The sequence below is a fragment of the Mus caroli genome, chromosome 7 (genome assembly GCF_900094665.2).
Source record: "Mus caroli chromosome 7, CAROLI_EIJ_v1.1, whole genome shotgun sequence".
In the NCBI taxonomy this organism is placed as follows: Eukaryota; Metazoa; Chordata; class Mammalia; order Rodentia; family Muridae; genus Mus; species Mus caroli.
Window position 1 is genome coordinate 110,915,808 of NC_034576.1, and position 21,957 is coordinate 110,937,764.

At 37.6% G+C, this 21,957-nt stretch overlaps 2 protein-coding genes across 2 annotated transcripts; both read left to right on the forward strand.

Moving 5' to 3' along the window:
* The first annotated feature begins 2,736 nt into the window (after window positions 1-2,736).
* LOC110298516 (olfactory receptor 510-like) lies at window positions 2,737-3,681 on the forward strand. Its single transcript, XM_021167814.1, has one exon. The coding sequence runs from the start codon at window positions 2,737-2,739 to the stop codon at window positions 3,679-3,681; it is 945 nt and encodes a 314-aa protein (XP_021023473.1).
* Window positions 3,682-20,600: 16,919 nt separating this feature from the next.
* On the forward strand, window positions 20,601-21,641 carry LOC110299261 (olfactory receptor 10A3-like). Its single transcript, XM_021168914.1, has one exon. The coding sequence runs from the start codon at window positions 20,630-20,632 to the stop codon at window positions 21,608-21,610; it is 981 nt and encodes a 326-aa protein (XP_021024573.1). The 5' UTR covers window positions 20,601-20,629; the 3' UTR covers window positions 21,611-21,641.
* Window positions 21,642-21,957: the final 316 nt, after the last annotated feature.

Genomic DNA, 21,957 nt, shown 5'->3' on the forward strand with positions numbered 1-21,957 from the left:
CAGTACAGGGGAACACCAGGGCCAAGAATTGGGAGTGGGTGGGTAGGGGAGCGGGAGGGAGGGGTATGGGGGACTTTTGGGGTAGCATTTGAAATGTAAAGGAAGCAAATACCTAGTAAAAAATTGGAAAAAAAAGCAATATTGGTTGTAATTTTGTAGGGATTGTTACATTTCTATACAGAACTACAGAATTACAAGGGATCTGCAATTAGTGTTATCAAGAGAACTAGAGTACCACTGAGTCTTTGGCTGGTGAGTGAGTGTTATCCTATGATCTACCTATATCAAGAGCAATGCTCAGGGGTGATAATTTGGCTGTATTTCTGTTCTGGAAGGCATCCAAGTCATTTTTAAATTCTACTTTGTTGTTCAATTTATGACATTCATGTTCTTCCTTCTTATGAAACTAGGGAAATGTACAAAATTGTTATTTAAAATGTGACTTTATATAAGTTCTACTTCATGATTCTCTGGGGCAATATGCTAAATATGGCAATTCAAATACTTATGGATAAATATACATTGAATGAAACTACGTTTAGCTTTGATTCTTGAGATTTAGCATTATTTACATATTAAAATATCAAAGTAAACTTAGAACTAATGGTTCTTTGGAAATTTTTTTAAATTATAATGTAGTAAATAGTAAACAAATCCTATATGATTATGCATGAACATCTAGAGAAAATGAAGTAAAACTAACCTCTTGAGAATTGACAGGATCTTGGAAGCTTAGTTATTCTTGTGAATTTAATCACTCAGTATCTACCACACAAAATAATAATATTCCATGTTACTTCAGCAATCACATTTGAGTCTTTAGCATCTTTAGGGAATTATCCCCAAAGGAAACAAAACCTAAAAGATGACTACATAACCACACAACTTTGACTTTTCACTGAATGATAAATGAGTTCTCACGTCAAGAGGTAGGACTTTTGCTTTTTGTAATGAGTCTGGCTTAATGGTTTTCATGTATCATCTGAGAAAAAAATATTTATGTTCTGTATTGATTGATTGATTGATTGATTGATTGATTGATTGATTGATGTAGACCTTAGGTGCTGCAGTAGTCCAGACTCCTCTCTTTCTTGGTCCACAACATTGGGTGCTGTGTATTGATAGATGGTGGTGCAGTAGAGGGAGAAGCTCACCAAGAATCTAAGACTTCACATTCTGAAGAAGCCCTTTCAGGGAAGATTGACACCCAGCTAGTTCACTCTAGTTACTTTAATTAAACATCATACAAAGTTAATTGGGGGCTGGGAAAGGTTCCAGTTACCAAACTAATCTTGGACATACTCTTCATAAGAGCAGACAACCCACTCAAAGCTCAGTCCCTTTTGACCATGTCTAGGCATAATCAAATGTAGGAACTCCAGGTTGGCAAGGAATGTCTCAGGTTAAAGATTAGTGAAGCTCTCACCAAAAAAAAAAAAAAGAAAAGAAAGAAGAAAGAAAGAAAGAAAGAAAGAAAGAAAGAAAGAAAGAAAGAAAGAAAGAAAGAAAGAAAGAAAGAAAGAAAGAGAAAAGAAAAAGGAGTAAAAAGTGCAGACCTCCCAAAGACTACATTTCTTCAATATTCAAACAGTTTCACATAGCCAGAAACTGGGAACAACCCAGCATGACAGAAGAATGGATACAGAAAATGTAGTTCATTTACACAGTCTAACAACAAGTTTTCAGCCTCTACTGATTGACTCAAACATAGAAAGGCTTTGCTGAAATATTTCATTTCAATGCCAAACATAAAGGCTTTACTATACATATCAGTACAATTCCATTTAAGCTATGAAATGAATGTCCATTATGTTTTTTTCATAGTGATTGCATAGATATTTCACATTACTTGGTACAAACAACATTTTCTGTTCAAATATATTAAAACATCTAACAAATTTACAATAGACATTTTATTGATGATTTAAAATTCATTTAGTTTGTGCATGAACAATAAAGTTATTCATGTAGGAAATTGTTACACAATATCTATTTAAAATAAAACATGACAAAAACCAATTCCAATCAATTCTGGTATACAGGCATCTAATATTGTTATTATTTAACTTTACTATTACATAGATGTTAAGAGTAGAGTTCAGACAGTGAGGGTTCTAATTCTGATTTTACTGGCTGTTTTTTAAAGGAAAAGCAAGTGAAATAATCTCTTCTAAGTTATTAAAATATTGATGAAAATAATATTTTAAGGAAATATAAAATAATTTTAAAACATGAAAATATTGCAATTTCATAAATTACTTATTTGTATCATGCATAATTCTTAGATTCTTGCCTTTTTAATAATTATGTAAAATATTAGTTGCTATTCAAGTATTTTTTCCATGCATTCATCTTACCTAACATACTTTAATTTATTTTGGTTGTTCTAAACAATATTTTATTTTTATTTTTGTCTTTAAGGTATAGTTAGTTTTTAAAAATTACATGCAAAACAAATCAAACAAAACAACACTCTAATCAATATTTAATTTATATTTTTCTCTTTAAGGTATATTTGGCAAAACAGACATATTATGTGAGGGACACTTTTTTTAGGGATATTGCCCTAACCAACTTTAAATTGTAGACTCATCCTTACAGGCAAATAAATATGGATGCTTGGATATCTTTAAATATAATTGCATTATTTGTGTATTAATAAAAGTAAAACTACTAATTTATGAATGCCTTACTGTAATGTCTCCATCACAGCCTTGAACTGACATCAGGTGCCCCATGGCTTTCCTGGAGGTTGGGAACTACACTGCAGTGACAGAGTTCATTTTGGTGGGTTTAACAGATGACCCAGTCCTTAAAGTCATCCTCTTCACCATCATCCTGTGTATCTACCTGGTGACTGTGTCTGGGAACCTCAGCACCATCCTTCTCATCAGAGTCTCTTCCCAGCTCCATCACCCCATGTACTTTTTTCTCAGCCACTTGGCTTCTGTTGACATAGGCATTTCATCTTCTGTCACTCCCAATATGCTTGTCAACTTCCTGCTGGAGAGAAGCAGTATATCCTACACTGGGTGTGGCATCCAGCTTGGCTCAGCTGTTTTCTTTGGAGCTATTGAATGTTTCCTTCTGGCTGCCATGGCTTATGATCGTTTTGTGGCAATCTGCAACCCACTGCTTTATTCAACTAAAATGTCCAGACAAGTCTGTATCCAGTTGCTTGTAGGGTCTTATATTGGTGGGTTTCTTAATGCTTCCTCCTTTACATTTTCCTTTATTTCTTTTCTCTTCTGTGGTCCAAATAGAGTCAATCACTTTTTCTGTGATTTTACTCCTTTAGTTGAACTCTCCTGTTCTGATAATGTTGTCCCCATAATTCTTGATTCATTTTCTGCTGGCTCTATCATTGTGTTCACAGTGTTGGTCATAGCCATTTCTTACACCTACATCCTCATCACCATCCTGAAGATGCGCTCCACTGAGGGTCGACACAAGGCCTTTTCCACCTGCACCTCCCACCTCACTGCAGTTACTCTGTTCTATGGAACTGTCATATTCATTTATGTGATGCCCAAGTCCAGCTATTCCACAGACCAGAACAAGGTGATATCTGTGTTCTACATGGTGGTGGTCCCCATGTTGAACCCCCTCATCTACAGTCTCAGAAATAATGAAATTAAGGGTGCTTTGAAGAGACAGCTTGGTAAAACAATATTTTCTTAGAGACATCTGTTATTTTGATAGACATGATGTAGTAATAATGCCTCTTTGATATAATATTAAAGGGAAGGTTCTGATTGAAAAAGATTGCTGAAAGTATTAGCATGTGACGAATTTTACAATAGATATGTGGGGTCAAATATCATGTTACATACAAATTTCTTTAAAACAATCGAATTAAGTCTCAAATTAACACCATAATGAATAATACAAATATAAATTCCAAAATATACTTTTGAGGTTACATTAATATTTTTCAAAGCTGTTCATATTTAAGCATGTTACAGGGTTGGTATTAATTGTTCCAAAATCTGGTGTCATCTTGAAAAGCCTGCTGCCTATCATAGTACTCTTGGAGAATGCTAGAGACATTTAGAAATGGAGCCTAGTTGCAATCTTACTTTACTGGAGGCATGCCATAAAAGAGATTTAGGCACTTAGAACTTTGACAATCTTCTTTTCTGTGCAAGAGGTAAGTAGCTTTGTTCAACCACACATTCCTACCATGAGGCACAGAAACAGAGCATATCAATAGACTCAACCTACCAGGATGAGGCCTGTAAAACTCTGCACCAGGACTAACATTTTTCTTTTTATTGGTTGATTATCTTAACTATAGTATATTTGCTATAGTAATAGAAACCTCTTTAATACAGACTTCAATCTTTCATTTATCTTGAGATACAACTGATAAATATAAACATCCTATTGAATGATAAGAAGCAAGAAGAAACTAAAATTCCTAGAAATATTGTAGAAAGGATTATCTATAAGGATAGACTTTGGAGACTCATAAAATCTCTGATCTGTGATCTTGACCGCTGGTCATGGCCTAAGTGTGTAATCTGTAGAAAAGAGTAGAAAATCCATCTCAGATTTATCTGTGAATTTCTCTGTCTAATAATATTTTCTTATATTGTGAAGTCTTCATACATTATAATATGAATATTGATCATATGCACCCAGTACTATCTCCCTCTAACTTCATAGACTATCCCTTCTCTATCTCCTACCACTTAACTGCATATCTCCTTTTTAAATATCCATTTTAAATTTTTAAATCTCCATTTTAAATCATTTCTTTTATTTGGGGGATTATAGTATAATTTTATACTCCATTTCTTCCCCCCAAACATCCCCATATACTACTCCTTTCCCTTTCATGTTTCATAGCTACTGTTTTCTATTTTCATTAATAAGTTCTGAGTTCAATTAGTATTTCATATATGTACACAGTTGTGTGGGCATGTACTGGGTAAGTAACATACCAGCAGTCATATTGCAAAATAAGAGTGACTCTATCCTCAAGAACCATCAGCTGTTAGTAGCTCCTCTGACATACTTTGGACTACAAAGACTCTTTTTCTTCCATTTCTGCTGGAATATAGATGGGATTGATCTTGTGAAAGTACCCATATTAGTTGTGTAGCAGCCATGTTATATTTAGAAGTCAGGACTACACAGTGATTCTCTCTATCAACCAGTTCTTACATTCTTTCCAGCTCCCCTTCTGTGAAGTTCCCTGTGGATTGTAAGGTGGAAATTGCTATTGATGACCCATGTTCAGGAGAACAAACAGACTATTTTGATCAGCTATAGGCCTCTGCATTAACCACTATCCAGTTGAGTTTGGGTTAAATAGTATGAGGGAAAATAAAACAAAGCAAAACTAATCATGAACACACAAACAAACAAATAACAAACAAAAAAAAAAAACCAGGGAGCATAGGAGACTGATGTGCTAAGGCAGAGAGTGTTCAAAATAGTCCTCACTGGGAACTCAAAACTCTTCTAAGTACAGCAGCATGGCCTCAAATTCTTCTAGGATTGGATGCTATTTCTGAAGTTGTGTGAATTCAGTATTCATTCATGTGCATGCAAAAAAATAAATAAATAAAACCAAGGTTGAAAACAATACAAATGTCTTCCCTGTGTTCAGGATTCCAGCCTCCATGAACTTCTGGTATGCATGCCTGTGATAATTTGTGCCATTCTATGTCAGATACAACATGTGAGATCTTGTGCTGGAATGAGCAGGTTCCTGAATTTCTAAGAACCAAGAGAAACAAACCAAAACACTTTCCCAGAAGATTCAAGCTTGTAAGTCTGACCATGAAATTGAGAAGAGGGAAGTTTTAGAAACACTTCATGACTTTAGAAAGCCTTGTAGTTTAGTTTAGAGAGACTTTGAAGACTTCAGAGCCATACCCTTCTCTGTATGCTGAAGATACTTTGTATGTTGTTCACTTGAAATTGTGGTGACCTTCCCAATTTCAAATTATATTTTGAAATTCTGACATGCAAAGCACTATTCTTTTTTTAGTGCTGGGATCACTAATATTTATTTTTGTTGAGCTTTTTTTAAAATTCTTTAATCTTGTTTTACAGTCCAAACTTTATTCCCCTCCCAGTCCATCCTCTTACTGTTCCACATGCCACACCTCCTCCCTTTTCCCTTGCCTACAAGAGGATGTCCCCACTCCCCACCTCCCCACCCCACCAGACCTCCCCACTCCCTGGGGCCCAAGTCTCTTGGGCGTTAGGCGCATCTCTCTGACCTAATCCAGATCTAGCAGTCCTCTGCTGTGTATGTGTTGGGGGCCTCATACCAACTGGTGTATGCTGCCTGGTTGGTGGTTCAGTGTCTGAGAGATCCCAGGAATCCAGGTTAGTTGAGACTGCTGGTCTTCCTATAGGGCTGCCCTCCTCCTCAGCTTCTTCCAGCTTTTCCCTAATTCAACCACAGGGGTCACCGACTTCTGTCCATTGGTTGAGTGTAAATAACTTCATATGAATGTTTCAGGTGTTTTTTGGGCCTTTCAGAGGGTAGTCATGATAGGCCCCTATTTGTAAGTACACCACAGCCTCAGTAATAGTGTCAGGCCTTGGGGCCTCCCCCTGAGCTGGATCTCAATTTGGATCTGTCATTGGACCTCCTTTTCCTCAGGCTCTTCTCCATTTTTTTCTGCAGTTCTTTCAGACAGAAACAATACTAGTCAAGGTTTTTGACTGTGGGATGGCAACCCAATCCCTCCACTTGATGTACTGTCTTTTTACTGGAGGAAAGCACTATTCTATGCCACTGGGGTTGTAAATGAGAAACACTCAAAATGGAACTTATCTTCTATAATAGGATCCCCAGAATGAACTATGAATTTGGTTTGAGTAGTATGAGAGAAAAAAAGACAAAACAGAACATAAACAATAAGCAAAAGAAAACAAAGTGAACATAGGAGATTGATAAGGTAAGACAGGGAATATACAACATAGGTCTCACTGGGAACCCCAAACCCTAGTAGGGACTGCAGAATGTCCTCAAATTCTTCTGGGATATGGTGCTATTTCTGTACAGCCAGTTGTGTGGATTCAGCATTCATTCATAAGCATGTGATTTACTTTTGAGTTTTCAGTTGCCACTGATTATTTTAATCAAACCCATGAGGACCACAACCAGAAAAACTAATAAACATTAGGTTTGATAGGGTTTAGAGAATAACAATTCTAGTGATATCCATAAAAATATGAGAGCTATCAGGGGGTGGGTGGTCAGAAGAAAGGGGATCTAACCTGCAAATATTCTATCTCAATATAAAGAATTTGATAATCAGGAAGAAAATACCAGCTGCATGGCCTCTATGTTTAATGATTTTTGGGAATGAGTAGGGCAAAAGACATAACTAGGAATTATTCCTCAGAGACATGATATTGGTAGACATCACACACGTTCTCAGGAGACTATAAATGTAAGTTGTCAATCAATGCACAGATAGGAACTACATAGCTGTAGTTATGAACTTATATTCAATATGGTCAAAATCCAGTGGTATCCCAAGGTAAATTGAATAAATGAACAATTCAAGACTCAAGTTACCTTATCAAGCATAGAGAAAGAAACTGGCAAGCCAAAAGGAATCCGGGAATGTTAAACATGGAAGTCAGTAAAAGCAACATATGAAGAAAGAAATGAAACCAGTAACATTTGGCTAATATTGATATGAATCAACACAGAACAAAAAAGGTCAGAGATATTTGAAATGTATATATTCACAGAAAATAAATAAAAAAAGGATGTGCTGACAAGGTCAAGGGTATGTAGGGTTGTATAGCCAAGTAATAATAGCCAGGACAATATGTCTCTAGTAGAGCCCAGCAACCCTACCACAAGAGGCCCTGAGAATTGCAGCACAGATGAAGCATATAACAAAGAGCGTAAAATAGCTTTTATGTATACGAGAGATCTCCTTTTAAAAAAGAAATGAATATATCCCTTAAAGAGACCTATGTAAAACAAGCAGTGGGAAGAAGAGAATAAAACAGTCCAAGATCCAAAACTAGGAATAGAATCAATAAAGAAAACCAAAACCAAGGGAAATCAGAAAATATAACTTAGGTATTAGAACAGGAACCTCAGAGACAAACCTATCCAAAAAAGTACAAGAGATTGAACAGAGAACCTCAGATATTGAAGAACCAATAGAAGAAATAGATACCTCCATCAAAGCAAGTGTTAAATCAAAAAGTCACCTAGCATAAAACATTGATGAAAACTAGTACATTATGGAAAGACCAAATTGATAAATAATAGATATAGAGGAAGGAGAGTACAACCAGTGGAGGTAATCATCAAAATAATAGAAGAAAATTTCCCAAATGTATAGAACACCAAATAATTGGACAAGAAAAGAAAGGTCCATCAGCATATAATAATCAAAACACTGCACACACAGACCAGAAAACTATATTAAAATTTAGATGGGAAAATATGATATTCCATTTCAATAAAGAGAGAGAATATTAAAAATTTCAAAGATTTTTTCTTACAGTTTGCAGATTGTGTTGATGTATTTTTGTATATTGAGTCATCCCTACATCCCTTGGATGAACCTATTTGATCATGATGGATGATGTTTTTTATGTATTACTGGATTCAATTTACAAGTATTTTATTGAGTATTTTTGCATCAATGTTCATAATAGACATTGGTCTAAAGTTCTCTTTCTTTGTTGAGCCTTTGTGTGGTTTAGGTATCAGGGTGACTGTGGCTTCATAGAATGAGTATAGCAGTGATCCTTCTGTTTCTATTTTGTGGAATAATTTGAGTATTGGTATTAGCTCTTTTCTGAAAGTCCTGTAGAATTCTGAAATAAAACCATATGGCACTGGGCTTTGGTTGTTGTTGTTGCTGCTGTTGTCATTGATATCCTTTTTAAAAATATTTTTATTAGGTATTTTCCTCATTTACATTTCCAATGCTATCCCAAAAGTCCCCCATACCCCCCCATTCCCCTACCCACCCACTCCCACTTTTTGGCCCTGGCGTTCCCCTGTACTGGGGCATATAAAGTTAGTGTGTCCAGTGGGCCTCTCTTTCCACTGATGGCCAACTAGGCCATCTTTTGATACATATGCAGCTAGAGATCAAGAACTCCAGGGTACTGGTTAGTTCATAATGTTGTTCCACCTATAGGGTTGCAGATCCCTTTAGCTCCTTGGGTACTTTCTCTAGCTCCTCCATTGGGGGCCCTGTGATCCATCCAATAGCTGACTGTGAGCATCCACTTCTGTGTTTGCTAGACCCCAGCATAGTCTCACAGAAACAGCTATATCTGTGTCCTTTCAATGAGCACTTCTATTTCTTTGGAGGTTCTAAGTCTGTTTAAATAGTTTACCTAATTTTGATTTAACTTTGGTAAGTGGTATCTATCTAGAAAATCATCTATTTTATTAAGATTTTTCCAATTTTGTTGATTATGGGTTTTTGAAGTAAGACCTAATGATTCCTTGAATTTCCTTATTGCCTGATGTTATATCTCCCTTTTCATTTGGATACTGTCTCTCTGTATTTTGGTTAGTTTGGCTAATGGTTTGTCTATCTTGTTGATTCTCTTGAAGAACCAGCTCTTGGCTTCATTGATTCTTTATATTGTTTTCTTTGTTTCTAACTGATTTATTTCAGTCCTAGCGTAGATTATTTCCTGCCTTCTCCATCTGTGGCTTGCCCTTCACTGCAGTTACCCTCTTCTATGGTGCTATCACATTCATTTATGTGATACCCAAGTCCAAATACTCCATGTACCAGAACAAAGTTCTGTCTGTGTTCTACATGGTAGTAGGCTCGCCATCTACAGCCTCAGGAATAGTGATATTAAGAGTGTCCTGAAAAGTCAGCTTGGTATTGACTACTATCAAAACTAACAATAGTAACAAATGCTGGTGAGGATATATAGAAAAAGAAACCCTTAAGTCTGTTGGTGGCTATGTATGTTAGCACAACCACTACAGAATATGAGCCCTCTATATTTCTAAATCACTGTATAATCTGGATATACCTTCTTAAGACATATATCCAAGGTAATAAAATCATCATACAAAAGTCACTCACATAACTATCTTTATTATACTAGTATTTTGCTAAAATACATCCTTAACCTAGGAGCTCAACAGCAGAAGAATAGGTGAAAAAAAGATGCTGTACATATATCATAGGCTATTATGCAATGGGAGGAATTCTAATAAGCCATATATATCACAGAAAATATCCCATAGACTCTTTCATATGCCAAAATGTTTAAAAAGTAGCCTGAAAACTAAGATGGATGATGAGGGACTAAGAAGTATATGACATAGGGCAGAGAGAAGAGGGGCATCAGAGAGAGAAAACAGGGTGGGGTGGACATCACCAAAGCATGATATATGTTTATTTAGAAATTTCACAATGAGGGCCATTAAGGTCTTTAGTTGATAATTGCCTTTGGAAAACACATGATGGATGTTTAAAGTGCTACCTGTGTTTAAATTAATATGTATGGCACACATTATGTATTTGAACCAGATGATAACATAGTGGTATACCATTTTTATTTTCAGTATTAGTTAAAAATAAACTCAATTTACATTTTAAATTAATATTTTTAATATTAGGTTGTGTGTTAATATAAAAATAAATCTCATTTTATTGGGTAAGTTTGTATATTATGGGTTAAGGTGTGTGTGTGTGTGTCAGAGGAAAACCATGGGAATTGTTGAAAAATAGCCATGAGCCCTATCTGCATCATGGCAGATCAATGTACCTTCCTCCAGACCCCACAGTCTGCCTATCTCCCAGGAAGTCCACTCTAACCAAGGACACAGGAGGAATTCTTTTTTTTTAAATTAGGTATTTATTTCATTTACATTTCCAATGCTATCCCAAAAGTCCCACACACACTCCCCCACACACTCCCCCAACCATCCACTCCCACTTCTTGGCCCTGGCGTTTCCCTGTACTGAGACATATAAAGTTTGCACGACCAATGGGCCTCTCTTTCCACTGATGGATGACTAGGCCATCTTCTGATACATATGCAGCTAGAGACACTAGCTCCGTGGGGTACTCTAACTAGGAACAGCACTGCCTGTCTCCCAGAAGACCATCTCTAATCCAAACAAAAACCCAAGCTAGTAAACACCAGAAATAACCAGATGGCAAAAGTCAAGAACAAGAACATAAGTAACAGAAGCCACTGTAATTTGACACCATCAGAACCCAGTTCTCCTACCACAGCAAACCCAGGATACCCAAACACACATAGCACCATCCCCAAAGGCATTCGCTGCTGATGACATGACACACAGCAAAGTCATCTGTCTCTACTTCTAATTATTCTCCATTTTCTGTCTCTTTTTGTCACTGTCCTCCAGGACTGTCCATTCATTGTCTGTGAAATTAATTGTATGGCCTCATTCACTCTATCCATTTCCATTCCTTACCAGTTTGCCTAAAGAAAACAATGCATGCAAGTTTATTGGTTCTCAGCATTTATCTTTCCTTTTGTAGTCACATATTGATTACAAGTATACAAAGCATTTTCTCACTAAGATATTAGCAAATTGAATCACAGCCTCCAGTCATTCTTGATACTCATTCCTTAGGCACAATACTTATGTTTTCTGGGGAGGTATTTTTTATTAAATATTTTCATGTATATATCATTGGGATTGACACCATGCCAGGTTATAGAGCAGTTCTATTAAAATTATCCACCTATTCTCATATTCCATCCCAGTGATGGTCATGCAATGTGATTCATGGATTGACAGATAACCACTCTGCAGAGAAGAATAAAGGAGTCCTTGAGTTAATTTTTAGACATGAAATCTTTTTACCATCAGGTACATTTGCACTGTACACAAAATAAATATGTTGGCAGATTGATGCTCCTAAAAGAGGGAAGTTCTTTGCCAATGAAGCCCACTTTAGAAAAGTAGAGGTATAATATAGAGAAAAGGATTCATGTCTTTTGACATTGGAAAAGCTCCCCTAAGTTATTAGAGATGAGAGACTAAAAGAAAAATTTATGTTTTGGTAACATCATCATCTGAGCTCTAGATAAAGCTAAGTCTTGACTGGTTCATCCCTATATTTCCTAGGCATATGACAATGGTCCCATTGATTGCTAAAGTCAGTTTGGACTAACTCCTAAGTGTCATCATTCTTATACAAGGCCTGTGAGAATAAATAAGATTGCCTGTATTTCACATAAAAGTTAATAGGACTAGAGAACTTACATCTCCGACTCAAGTTGCTGTGCCTAGCATAGGTGTCTTAAATTCAAGTTAGTAAGATCCAACTATGAAAATAGCCAGAAAGACTTTTTTTCTTTTTTATTATCAATTAATTTTTCATTTATTTATATCCTCCTCCTTGTCCCCCTTGCAGAGGTCTTCCCCCTCCACTCTCCCCTTCACACCTGAAAGAGTGCCCCTCTGTATCCCTACCACACTGGGGCATCAGGTCTCTACAGGATTAGGTGCATCTTCTCTCACTGAGGCCAGACAAACTAGCCCTCTGTTACATAAGTGTTGGGGCCTCGGATCAGCCCATGTATGCCCTCTGGTTGGTAGCTTATTCTCTGGGAACTCCCATGGATTCAGGTTGGTTGACGCTATTGGTCTTCCTGGGGGGTTGCTATTCCCTTCAGTCCCTTCAATCCTTCCCCTAACTCTTCTATAGGAATCCTCAATCTCCATCCAAGGCTTGGCTGTGAGTATCTACATCTGTCTCAGTCAACTTCTGGTAGAATCTCTCAGTGGATAGACATGCTAAGCTCCTGTCTGCAAGCACAACATAGCACAGTAATAGTGTCATGGTTTGGTGCCTGCATATGGGATGGATGCCAAGTTAGCACTTTCAATTGTTGGCTTATTCTTTCAGGCCCTGCTCTATTTTTGTCCCTGTATTTGTTTTAGACAGAAGCAATTTTGGGTCAAAAGTTTTGTAGGTGGGTTGGTGCCCCCATCCCTCCACTAGTGGTCCTTACTTAAGAGGTGGTCTCTATAGGTTCCATATCCCCACTGTGGGGATTTCATCTAAGGTTATCTATATTTTGTCCTGGGAGCCTTCTCCATCCCAGATATCTGAGAATTTCTTGAGATTCTCCCACCACCACCCCACCTCTGGCAACTGCACATTTCGATTCATTTGCCTGGCCCTCTGGACCTCTCTCCTGATACTGCCCCCCCCCCATTCTTTCCCGCTCCCCTCTCTGCTCTCTCACCAGAGTCATTCCTTTCCTCTTCCCCCCATGATTATTTTCTTCTCACTTCTAAGTGAGATTGGCACGCCCTCACTTGGGCCTTCTTGTTTAACTTCTTAAGCTCTTTGGGGGGTATCATAGATATTCTGTACTTTTTGGCTAATAACCATTTATCAGTAAGTACATACCATGCATGTCCTTTTGAGTCTGGGTTACCTTACTCAGGATGATATTTTCTAGTTACATCCATTTGCCTGCAAAATTCATTTTTTTCCGTTGTATATTTTTGGCGTCTTTGTCAAAGATCAAGTGACAGTAAGTGTGTGTTTTTATTTCTGGGTCTTCAATTCTATTCCATTGATCAACATGCCTGCCTCTATACCAATACCATGCAGTTTTTTTAATCGCTATTGCCCTGTAGTAAAACTTGAGGTCAGGGATGGTGATTTTCCCAGTTGTTCTTTTATTGTTAAGTATGGTTTTTGCTATTCTGGGTTTTTTTGCCTTTCCAGATGAATTTGAGAATTGCTCTTTCCATGTCTTTGAAGAATTGTGTTGGGATTTTGATGGGGATTTCATTGAATCTATAGATTGCCTTTGGCTGGATGGCCATTTTTACTATGTTAATTCTGCCAATCCATGAGCATGGGAGATCTCTCCATTTTCTGAGACCTTCTTTGATTTCTTTCTTGAGAGACTTGAAGTTATTGCCATACAGGTCTTTGACTTGTTTGGTTAGTTACCCCAAGATATTTTAAACTGTTTGTGGCTATCACGAAGGGAATTGTTTCCTTACTTTCTTTCTCAGCCTTATTATCCTTTGTATAAATGAAGGCTACTGATTTATTTGAGTTAATTTTATATCCCGCCACTTTGCTGAAGTTGTTTATCAGCTGGAGAAGTTCTCTGGTAGAATTTTTGGGGTCACCTATGTATACTATCATATCATCACCTTTATTTCTTCCTTGCCAATTTGTATCCCCTTGATCTCTTTTTGTTGTCTTATTGTTCTAGCTAACATTTTGAGTACTATATTGAATAGATATGGAGAGAGTGGGCATCCTTGTCTTGTCCCTGATTGCAGTGGGATTGCTTCAAGTATGTCTCCATTTAATTTGATATTGGCTGTTGGTTTGCAGTAAATTGCTTTTATTATGTTTAGATATGGGCTTTGAATTTCTGATCTCTCCAATACTTTTAACATGAAGGGGTGTTAGATCAAATGCTTTTTCAGCATCTAAGGAGATGATCATGTGATTTTTTTCTTTGAGTTTGTTTATATAGTGGATTACATTAATTGATTTTCATATATTAAATCAACCTCACATCCCTGGGATGAAGCCTACTTGATTGTGGTGAATGATGGTTTTGATGTGTTCTTGGATTCAGTTTGCAAAAATTTTATTGAGTTTTTTTGCATCGATATACATAAGCGAGACTGGTCTGAAGTTTTCTTTTCTGATTGGGTCCTAGATTCATAATGTCCTTGTTTTTAATAGGTGAATTGTATTCCATTGTGTAGATGAACCACATTTTTTATCCATTCTTCAGTTAAAGGATTGTCTTAGTCAGGGTTTCTATTCCTGCACAAAACATTATGACTAAGAAACAAGTTGGGGAGGAAAGGATTTTTTCAGCTTACACTTTCACACTGCTGTACATCACCAAAGGAAGTCAGTACTGGAACTCTAGCAGGTCAGGAAGCAGGAACTGAAGCAGAGCCCATGGAGGGATGTTATTTACTGGCTTGCTTTCCCCTGGCTTGCTCGGCCTGCTCTCTTATAGAACCTAAGACTACCAGCCCAGAGATGGTACCACACTCAAGGGGCCCTCCCCCCTTGATCACTAATTGAGAAAATGCTTTACAGCTGGATCTCATGGAGGCATTTCTTCACCTGAAGCTCCTTTCTCTGTGATAACTCCATCCTGTATAAAGTTGACACAAAACCAGCCAGTACAAGGATATCTGGGTTGTTTCCAGCTTCATGCTATTATGAATAGATTTCATGCTATGAACATAATGAAGCATGTATCCTTGTGATATTGTCTAACATCTTTTAGGAATATGCCCAGGGGCAATATAAGCTGGGTCTTCAAGTAGAACTATTTCCAATTTTCTGAGGAACTTCCAAATCAATTTTACACACACACACACACACACACACACACACAAAACCACCACTCTGAGCTGTTTTTAACACAGAGAGAGAGAGACAGAGAGAGAGAGAGAGATTATCACATCTACCTCCATTTATCCCTTTAACACTCTCCATATCCCTCTATACCTCTTTCAAATTCATGTCTGTTCTTCTTTTTGATCATTAAGTTCAGCTAGTGATGCCCATATATGCATGGATGTGGAGCCATCTGCTGGATCATTTAAACCTATCAGTTGCTATATCCTCAATAAATGATTCTCCCTTCCCTAGTAATTAATCTGGTTAAAAGTCCATGGCTGGGAATGTCATAGGCCCTACAGAAAAACCTGCTAGTGTTATTTTGCTAAATCATCATTCTGTCTTTGTCTTTAAAATTTTTATGTTCATATTTATAGTTCTGGGCTGCTCTCAGCTTGGTCAAAGAAACTTCTTCTGCAGTGGGCAGCAATCAATGGAGAGGTTCTTAATGGTCAGAGTACTGAGAATAAGGTTGAATGCATAACCCAATAATTTTTAAAGGATTTTATTTAATTTATGTATATGAGTATACTTTTGCTGTCTTCGTGTACACCAGAAGAGTGCATTGGATTTCATTACAGATGGTTCTGAGATACCATGTGGCTGCTGGGAATTGAACTCAGGACTTCTGAAAGAGAAGTCAGTGCTCTTAACTGCTGAGCCATCTCTACAACCTGTACAACCCAAATTTTGATGCTCTCAAAGTAGTTTTTGAAAATTTGATGATAAAAAACCAAGCTTTCCACAAAGTAACTCTACAAATTTCATAACAGTGTACAGGATATTCACCTCTGATGAGCTCTTCCCTTGCATCAGCTTGCTCTCACTGTGGCTTGCACTCCCCCTATCTTCTCAGGTCTTATTAATAGCATCTGTTCAATCTCTGCTTCCATTTCCTTAAGGTCAGGCCAAGTCAGCTCATCACCTTCACAATTTCATTTTCATAATTGGGGACAAAATGGTGAAATCCAATCTCTTGTGTGAAGACATGTTCATTATTCCCTGTAGAAGCCTGGAGGAGAGGTGTACCTAGTTAGTACCATGGTGTTTCCTGATCTCCACAGAGGAAAGTCTGTATACATGGAGTGTAAGGTCTCCAGAGAGAAGGCTTCTCCCAGAGCACACAATGTTATAAAATCAGTGCACTCATTCACCAAGTTGTATGGATGGGAATGCTTTTAAAATACAAGGTCACATTTCTGATCCATTAGGGTAAGCATCAGCTCATAGGTTTTGAGCTAAAGATTATGTTTGAGATTCTGTCGTCAGTGGCTTCCACCTTATCCATCCTATCAGGGGGATTGCATTTCCAGTCTATTGGCATTTGGGGGTACTTGGCAAGTGATCACTCTGCTCTGGTAAGAAAACCAGTTGCTCCAGTTGTTCTACCTTTCTTCTTCACACAAGGGTCTAGAAAACCGCTGTAGCTCTAAGGGAGTAAGCTGGCATAAGTCATCAGTTCACAGAGGGATCAGAGTGAGTGTGGTCAAGAACAATTCTGTAGAAGAGGAAAACCTGAGGAGAGAGCTACTTGCTCAACATGGTAAGGAAAGTTAATGCAAAAGCCAGTGAAACATGTTGGTGAGTTATGCAAGTTAGCACCAAGTACTCCATATTAGAGGAAGAGAAGAACCGGTCAGGTCCAGTTCTTAAAACTTTCACAAAAGTATTACTTTGCTTTATATAATAAATTTTTTTTACTAGCCCACTCATTTTTCTATTTAAATAAGATCCTCTCTGTATTATCTTATATTAACTTAGTTTGTTTTATACATGAGAAATTAAATAATCATTTTGTCTTTTAAAGTTTTTAATCTTCTTCATAGATTATTTTACTTGTTTTATGAAAATTTTGACAGCAATAACATATTATTGTAGACATTTCTTTTAGTGTGTGTGTGTGTGTGTGTGTGTGTGTGTGTGTGTGTGTGTGTGTGACTGATGTTGGCCTGCACATATCAAGGTCAGAGGTAGACATTGGATGGCTTCTTCTATAATTTCCCACTTTCTTTTTATTCTTTGAGACAGAATCTCCCAGTGTAACCATGGTTGACCTAAAACTTTCCTGTTTCCTGAGTGCTGAGATTAAAGGCATGCAGCATCATGTCAAGATATCTACCTCATTTTCTATGACAGAGACTCATGAAACTTGAGCTTGTCATTTCAGTTCTGCTGACTGAGCAGTGAGTCCTGGAATTTGCTTGTCTCCATCATGTCCTGGGTTGGGATAACAGATGTATATCACTATGACGACCCAGCTACTTCAAGTGGTTTCTGGGGCTCCAAACTCAAGTCCTCACACTCAAGTGAATATCAAGCAAGTTACCCATTGAGCCATCTCCCTAGTCCTAGCTATTTGCTTTTAGGACATCACCAGAGCCAGTAAGTTAGTAAACCAACTTTTATTTAAAAAACAACAACAACAAAAAACCTCTCTGTTAATGTCCTAATGATCTGAACCCAAAGTATCATGTGTCTTCAGTTTGTTATATAATTCTGTCCTCTGGCTTTCCTCTGTCATGTTCCATACTATAATTCTGTTTTTTCTCCCTAAAGCTTTTTTTAAAGCTGGCATCCTCTGTTTTAGTACTCAGTTGTCACTAGAGCACATTCCCCTCACTTATACTTCTAAAACAATCATCTCCACTCTGGTTTCCTTACATGCCTGTCAGAGAAATGAGCATTTTATTCTGTGAGTCAGGGGAGGCCTGAGTGTTTTTTGGAGGAAGCATGGGATTGTTTTGATGGAGTCATAGGAGACACAGATGGGAAGAAGAGGTGTGAAACGTGGGAAGTCATCAGGGCTTCATATACTGATGAGAAGGAACTTGAGTGGATGGCAGGATCTGGAAAGTGTTTATAGGTTTCTGGTTCTAAGGATGCATGAGTACTGACAGAGGGGAGAAATCTGGAAACAGGAGGAGTTAGACTGGGAGATGCAGAGAGACTTGGAGCCTTGTCCAGAAGGGGGTTGTAAAGGGGAATTTGACAAGGAGGAAAACAGCTAGCTGTATGTAAGATTGGAAGATGGTAGAGAATCAGTTTACTGCCTGACTGCTTATGTTCCATCTCCCTAAGCCTAGCCCCCTTTGACTTGAATGGCGGCCCTGCAGCCTGCAGTTTTCTATTGATGAATAAGATGCCCAAGTAGAGCCAGAAGGGCTGTCCAGGGGTAATTCCTGACCATATCGATAGGGGTCCACATGCAAGGAGGAGCACAGGCTCAAGTTGGGGTTTTGTGTCACAAACAAATTCCTAAACCAGTGGTTCTCATACCCCACAGTAGCCTCAAGCTTCTAGAAAAGTCAGACAGTGAATGAGGCTCTTCTTTGATCTCATGTTGATTATTTCCCTTTAGACACAATAGTCAACTGAGGGTAGAGTGTGGGCTTTCTTAATTTAAATAATTATTCCTCCATGGATTGATTAAATATCAATTCATCACTTCATTTGGGGTCAATTTATCTATTATGTATGTAGCTACCTGTTTTCAGTTCTGGAAACAACAAAAAGTCCAGAACACAATTCTTGTCATCCTGGAGTTTATATTCTAGAGGGAGAATTAGATGTGAAGCTGAAAACAGCAAATAATTTGGATTATTTCCATTTGGTAGTGAGTGCTCTGGAAAAATGAAAAACCAGGTGATAGGAGTTAGAGAACTTGGTAGTAGAGATGTACAGAGTGGCTCGGATGTCTTCTGTGGAGTGTATGGCTTTTATCTGAAAAGGTACAGACATTCCTTGGTGATGGGTGCTCAACCAGTGAGTGTGTGACACAAACTCCAAGTATAGCTGTATTTTCCTTTAAAGGAAACAAGTGAGTCATAAATTCAAAATGGTCCTACACAGTATTTTCTAAAGTCATTTTTTAATTCCAAAAATCAAAGGTAGAAGGTTGGTTTCTAAAATTTTTCATTGGGGCAGATTTCAGTAAATTTGGTTCACTGGAGCAGAAATCAAAGAAGTAATCTGGAAGCCATTTGACTTATGTTTTTGGGGTATGGTATATTCATTCGGTACATATGGTTTATTTTTCATTTTTAACAAAGTAAAAAAAGTGTGCTTTGTACTTTGGTATCTATCAAAAACATTTGCCAACATATTTACATTTAAAATTATCATAGTTTTAATTTGTCAGTTATTTTACTATTTATCTAATTTGAAACTCTTTATTTAAAATTTATATATAAGTATACAATTAAATACAACACAGAGATACATGCATCAGAGTAATGAAAGGTGGATTCTAGTAACACAATGCTTGTATATGTTCTAAGAATGAGTTTGGTTAATTTTTTGCTACATAGAAAAATATTGCCAAAACTACTATTTTTTGTGAGCAAATTTTTATTGGTTATTTTATTTAATTGCATTTCAAATGTTATCCCCCCTTTCCAGTTTCCCCTCCCCAAACTCCCAACCCCATCTCCCTCCCCCTGCTTCTATACGGGGGCTTCTCCATGCATGCACTCATCCACTCCTGCCTCACCGCCCTAGCATTCCCCTACACTGGGTAATCCGGCCTTCATAGGACCAAGGACCTTCCCTCCCATTGATGCCAAATAAGGCCATGCTCTGCTACATATGCAGCTCCATGTGTACTCTTTGGTTGTTAACAGCATCATCGTCATCATTAAAATAATAGTAATAATAATAATAACAATAATAGTAATAAAGTGTGTATGTGTATGTGTGTGTATGTGTGTGTGTGTGTGTGTGTGTGTGTGTGTGTGTGTGTGTGTGTACATATGCCATGGAGAGCTTGTGGAGTTCAGGGAACTCTTAGGTATTGCTTCCCTTTGTCCACCATATTAATGATGCTCTGTTTTGTTTCTACTGAACTATGTGCTCCAGGCTAACTGGCCTTCAAGCTTAAGGGTATTTCATTTGGCTTTGCCTCCCACTCACATTTTGTTATAGAAGCACTGGGATTACAGATGTGCTCCTATATCAAACTTTTGTATTATTTTGTTGTTTTGGGTGGTATCCAGGGATGGAATTGAAGTCAGGTTCTGTGGCAAGTGCTTTTAATAGCTGAGTCATTTCAACAGCATTATTTTATATTTGTTAAACATTTCTGAGACAAAGTTTTATAACTCTCCACTTGTCTTTTAAAGATTCACTGATACAACATATTGACCATTCTTCACAACTACTAATCTGAACCTCTGTTAAAAAGAACATGTCTTTAAAAGTTCTGCCAAGAACTCCAAGTTTGAATTCAATTCCTGTGTTGTGACTTCATCCTGTATGTACTATGTCCCTAAGACAAACACAGGGTTCCAATATTGTAATGAGGAGGCAAAATCACAGCTCTACTGTTGAATTCATCCTCTTGGGATTTTCTAACTATCCTGAACTTCAAGATCAGATGTTTGGGACTTTCCTAGTTATCTATCTGGTGACTGTGATGGGAAATGCCATCATTATCACCATCATCTTCCTGGACCAGAGTCTGCACATCCCCATGTACCTATTTCTGCAGAATTTATCTTTAGTAGACCTCTGTTTCAGCACAGTTATCACACCTAAAATGCTTGTGGTCCTGACTAGTAAGAAAGCAACCATTTCCTTTGGAGGTTGTTTTGCACAAATGTATTTCATTCTTTTCTTTGGTGTGACTGAGTGTTTTCTCCTGGGAGCAATGGCTTATGATCGATTTGCTGCAATCTGCCATCCTCTATCCTACCCCATGATTATGAACAAAAGACTGTTCATGAAATTAGTGATGTTCTCATGGGTCTCAGGTACCATGATGAGTACTCTACAGACCACATGGGTGTTTAGCTTCCCCTACTGTGACCACAAGGAAATTAACCATCTCTTCTGTGAGACTCCTCCTGTGCTAGAACTGGCATGTGCAGATACCTTCCTGTTTGAAGTCTATGCCTTCACAGGCACCATTTTCATTGTCATGGTCCCCTTTCTGTTGATACTCTTGTCTTATACTCGAATTCTCTTCACCATCCTGAGGATGCCATCCACTACAGGGAGGCAGAAGGCCTTTTCCACGTGTGCTTCTCATCTCACCTCTGTTACCCTCTTCTATGGCACAGCCAGTATAATTTATCTACAGCCCAAATCCAGGTACTCACCAGATACCAAGAAACTGATGTCATTGGCGTATATACTGCTCACCCCTCTGCTGAATCCACTTATCTACAGTCTGAGGAACAAGGAGATGAAAAGGGCTGTGTTGAAATTATGGCAAAGAAAAGTGGCTTTACACACAGCTTGATTTCTTAAGGAACTTGTTTTGCTGCCATGCTTTTGAATTCTATGGATTTTGAAGGTGGTGAGAACAGAGTACGTTTCTTGGTTAGAGTATGTTTTCTTTCTTGATACTTCCATATTTTAAAACATATCACATAAATCTTCACTTTTAATACTTTACTGTTTTAAGAGGTCGATGCTTCTGAAACACATCTCACAGTTTACTGATCTACTTTCTGTTGTTGACATTCATATCATTGTGATAGCACAACCATTAAGATGATGTTTCAATAAATATCTAGTTACTTATATGTTCATGTTTGGTGATTTTACTTATTTTTCCATTTATTGATTGATTGATTGATTGATTGA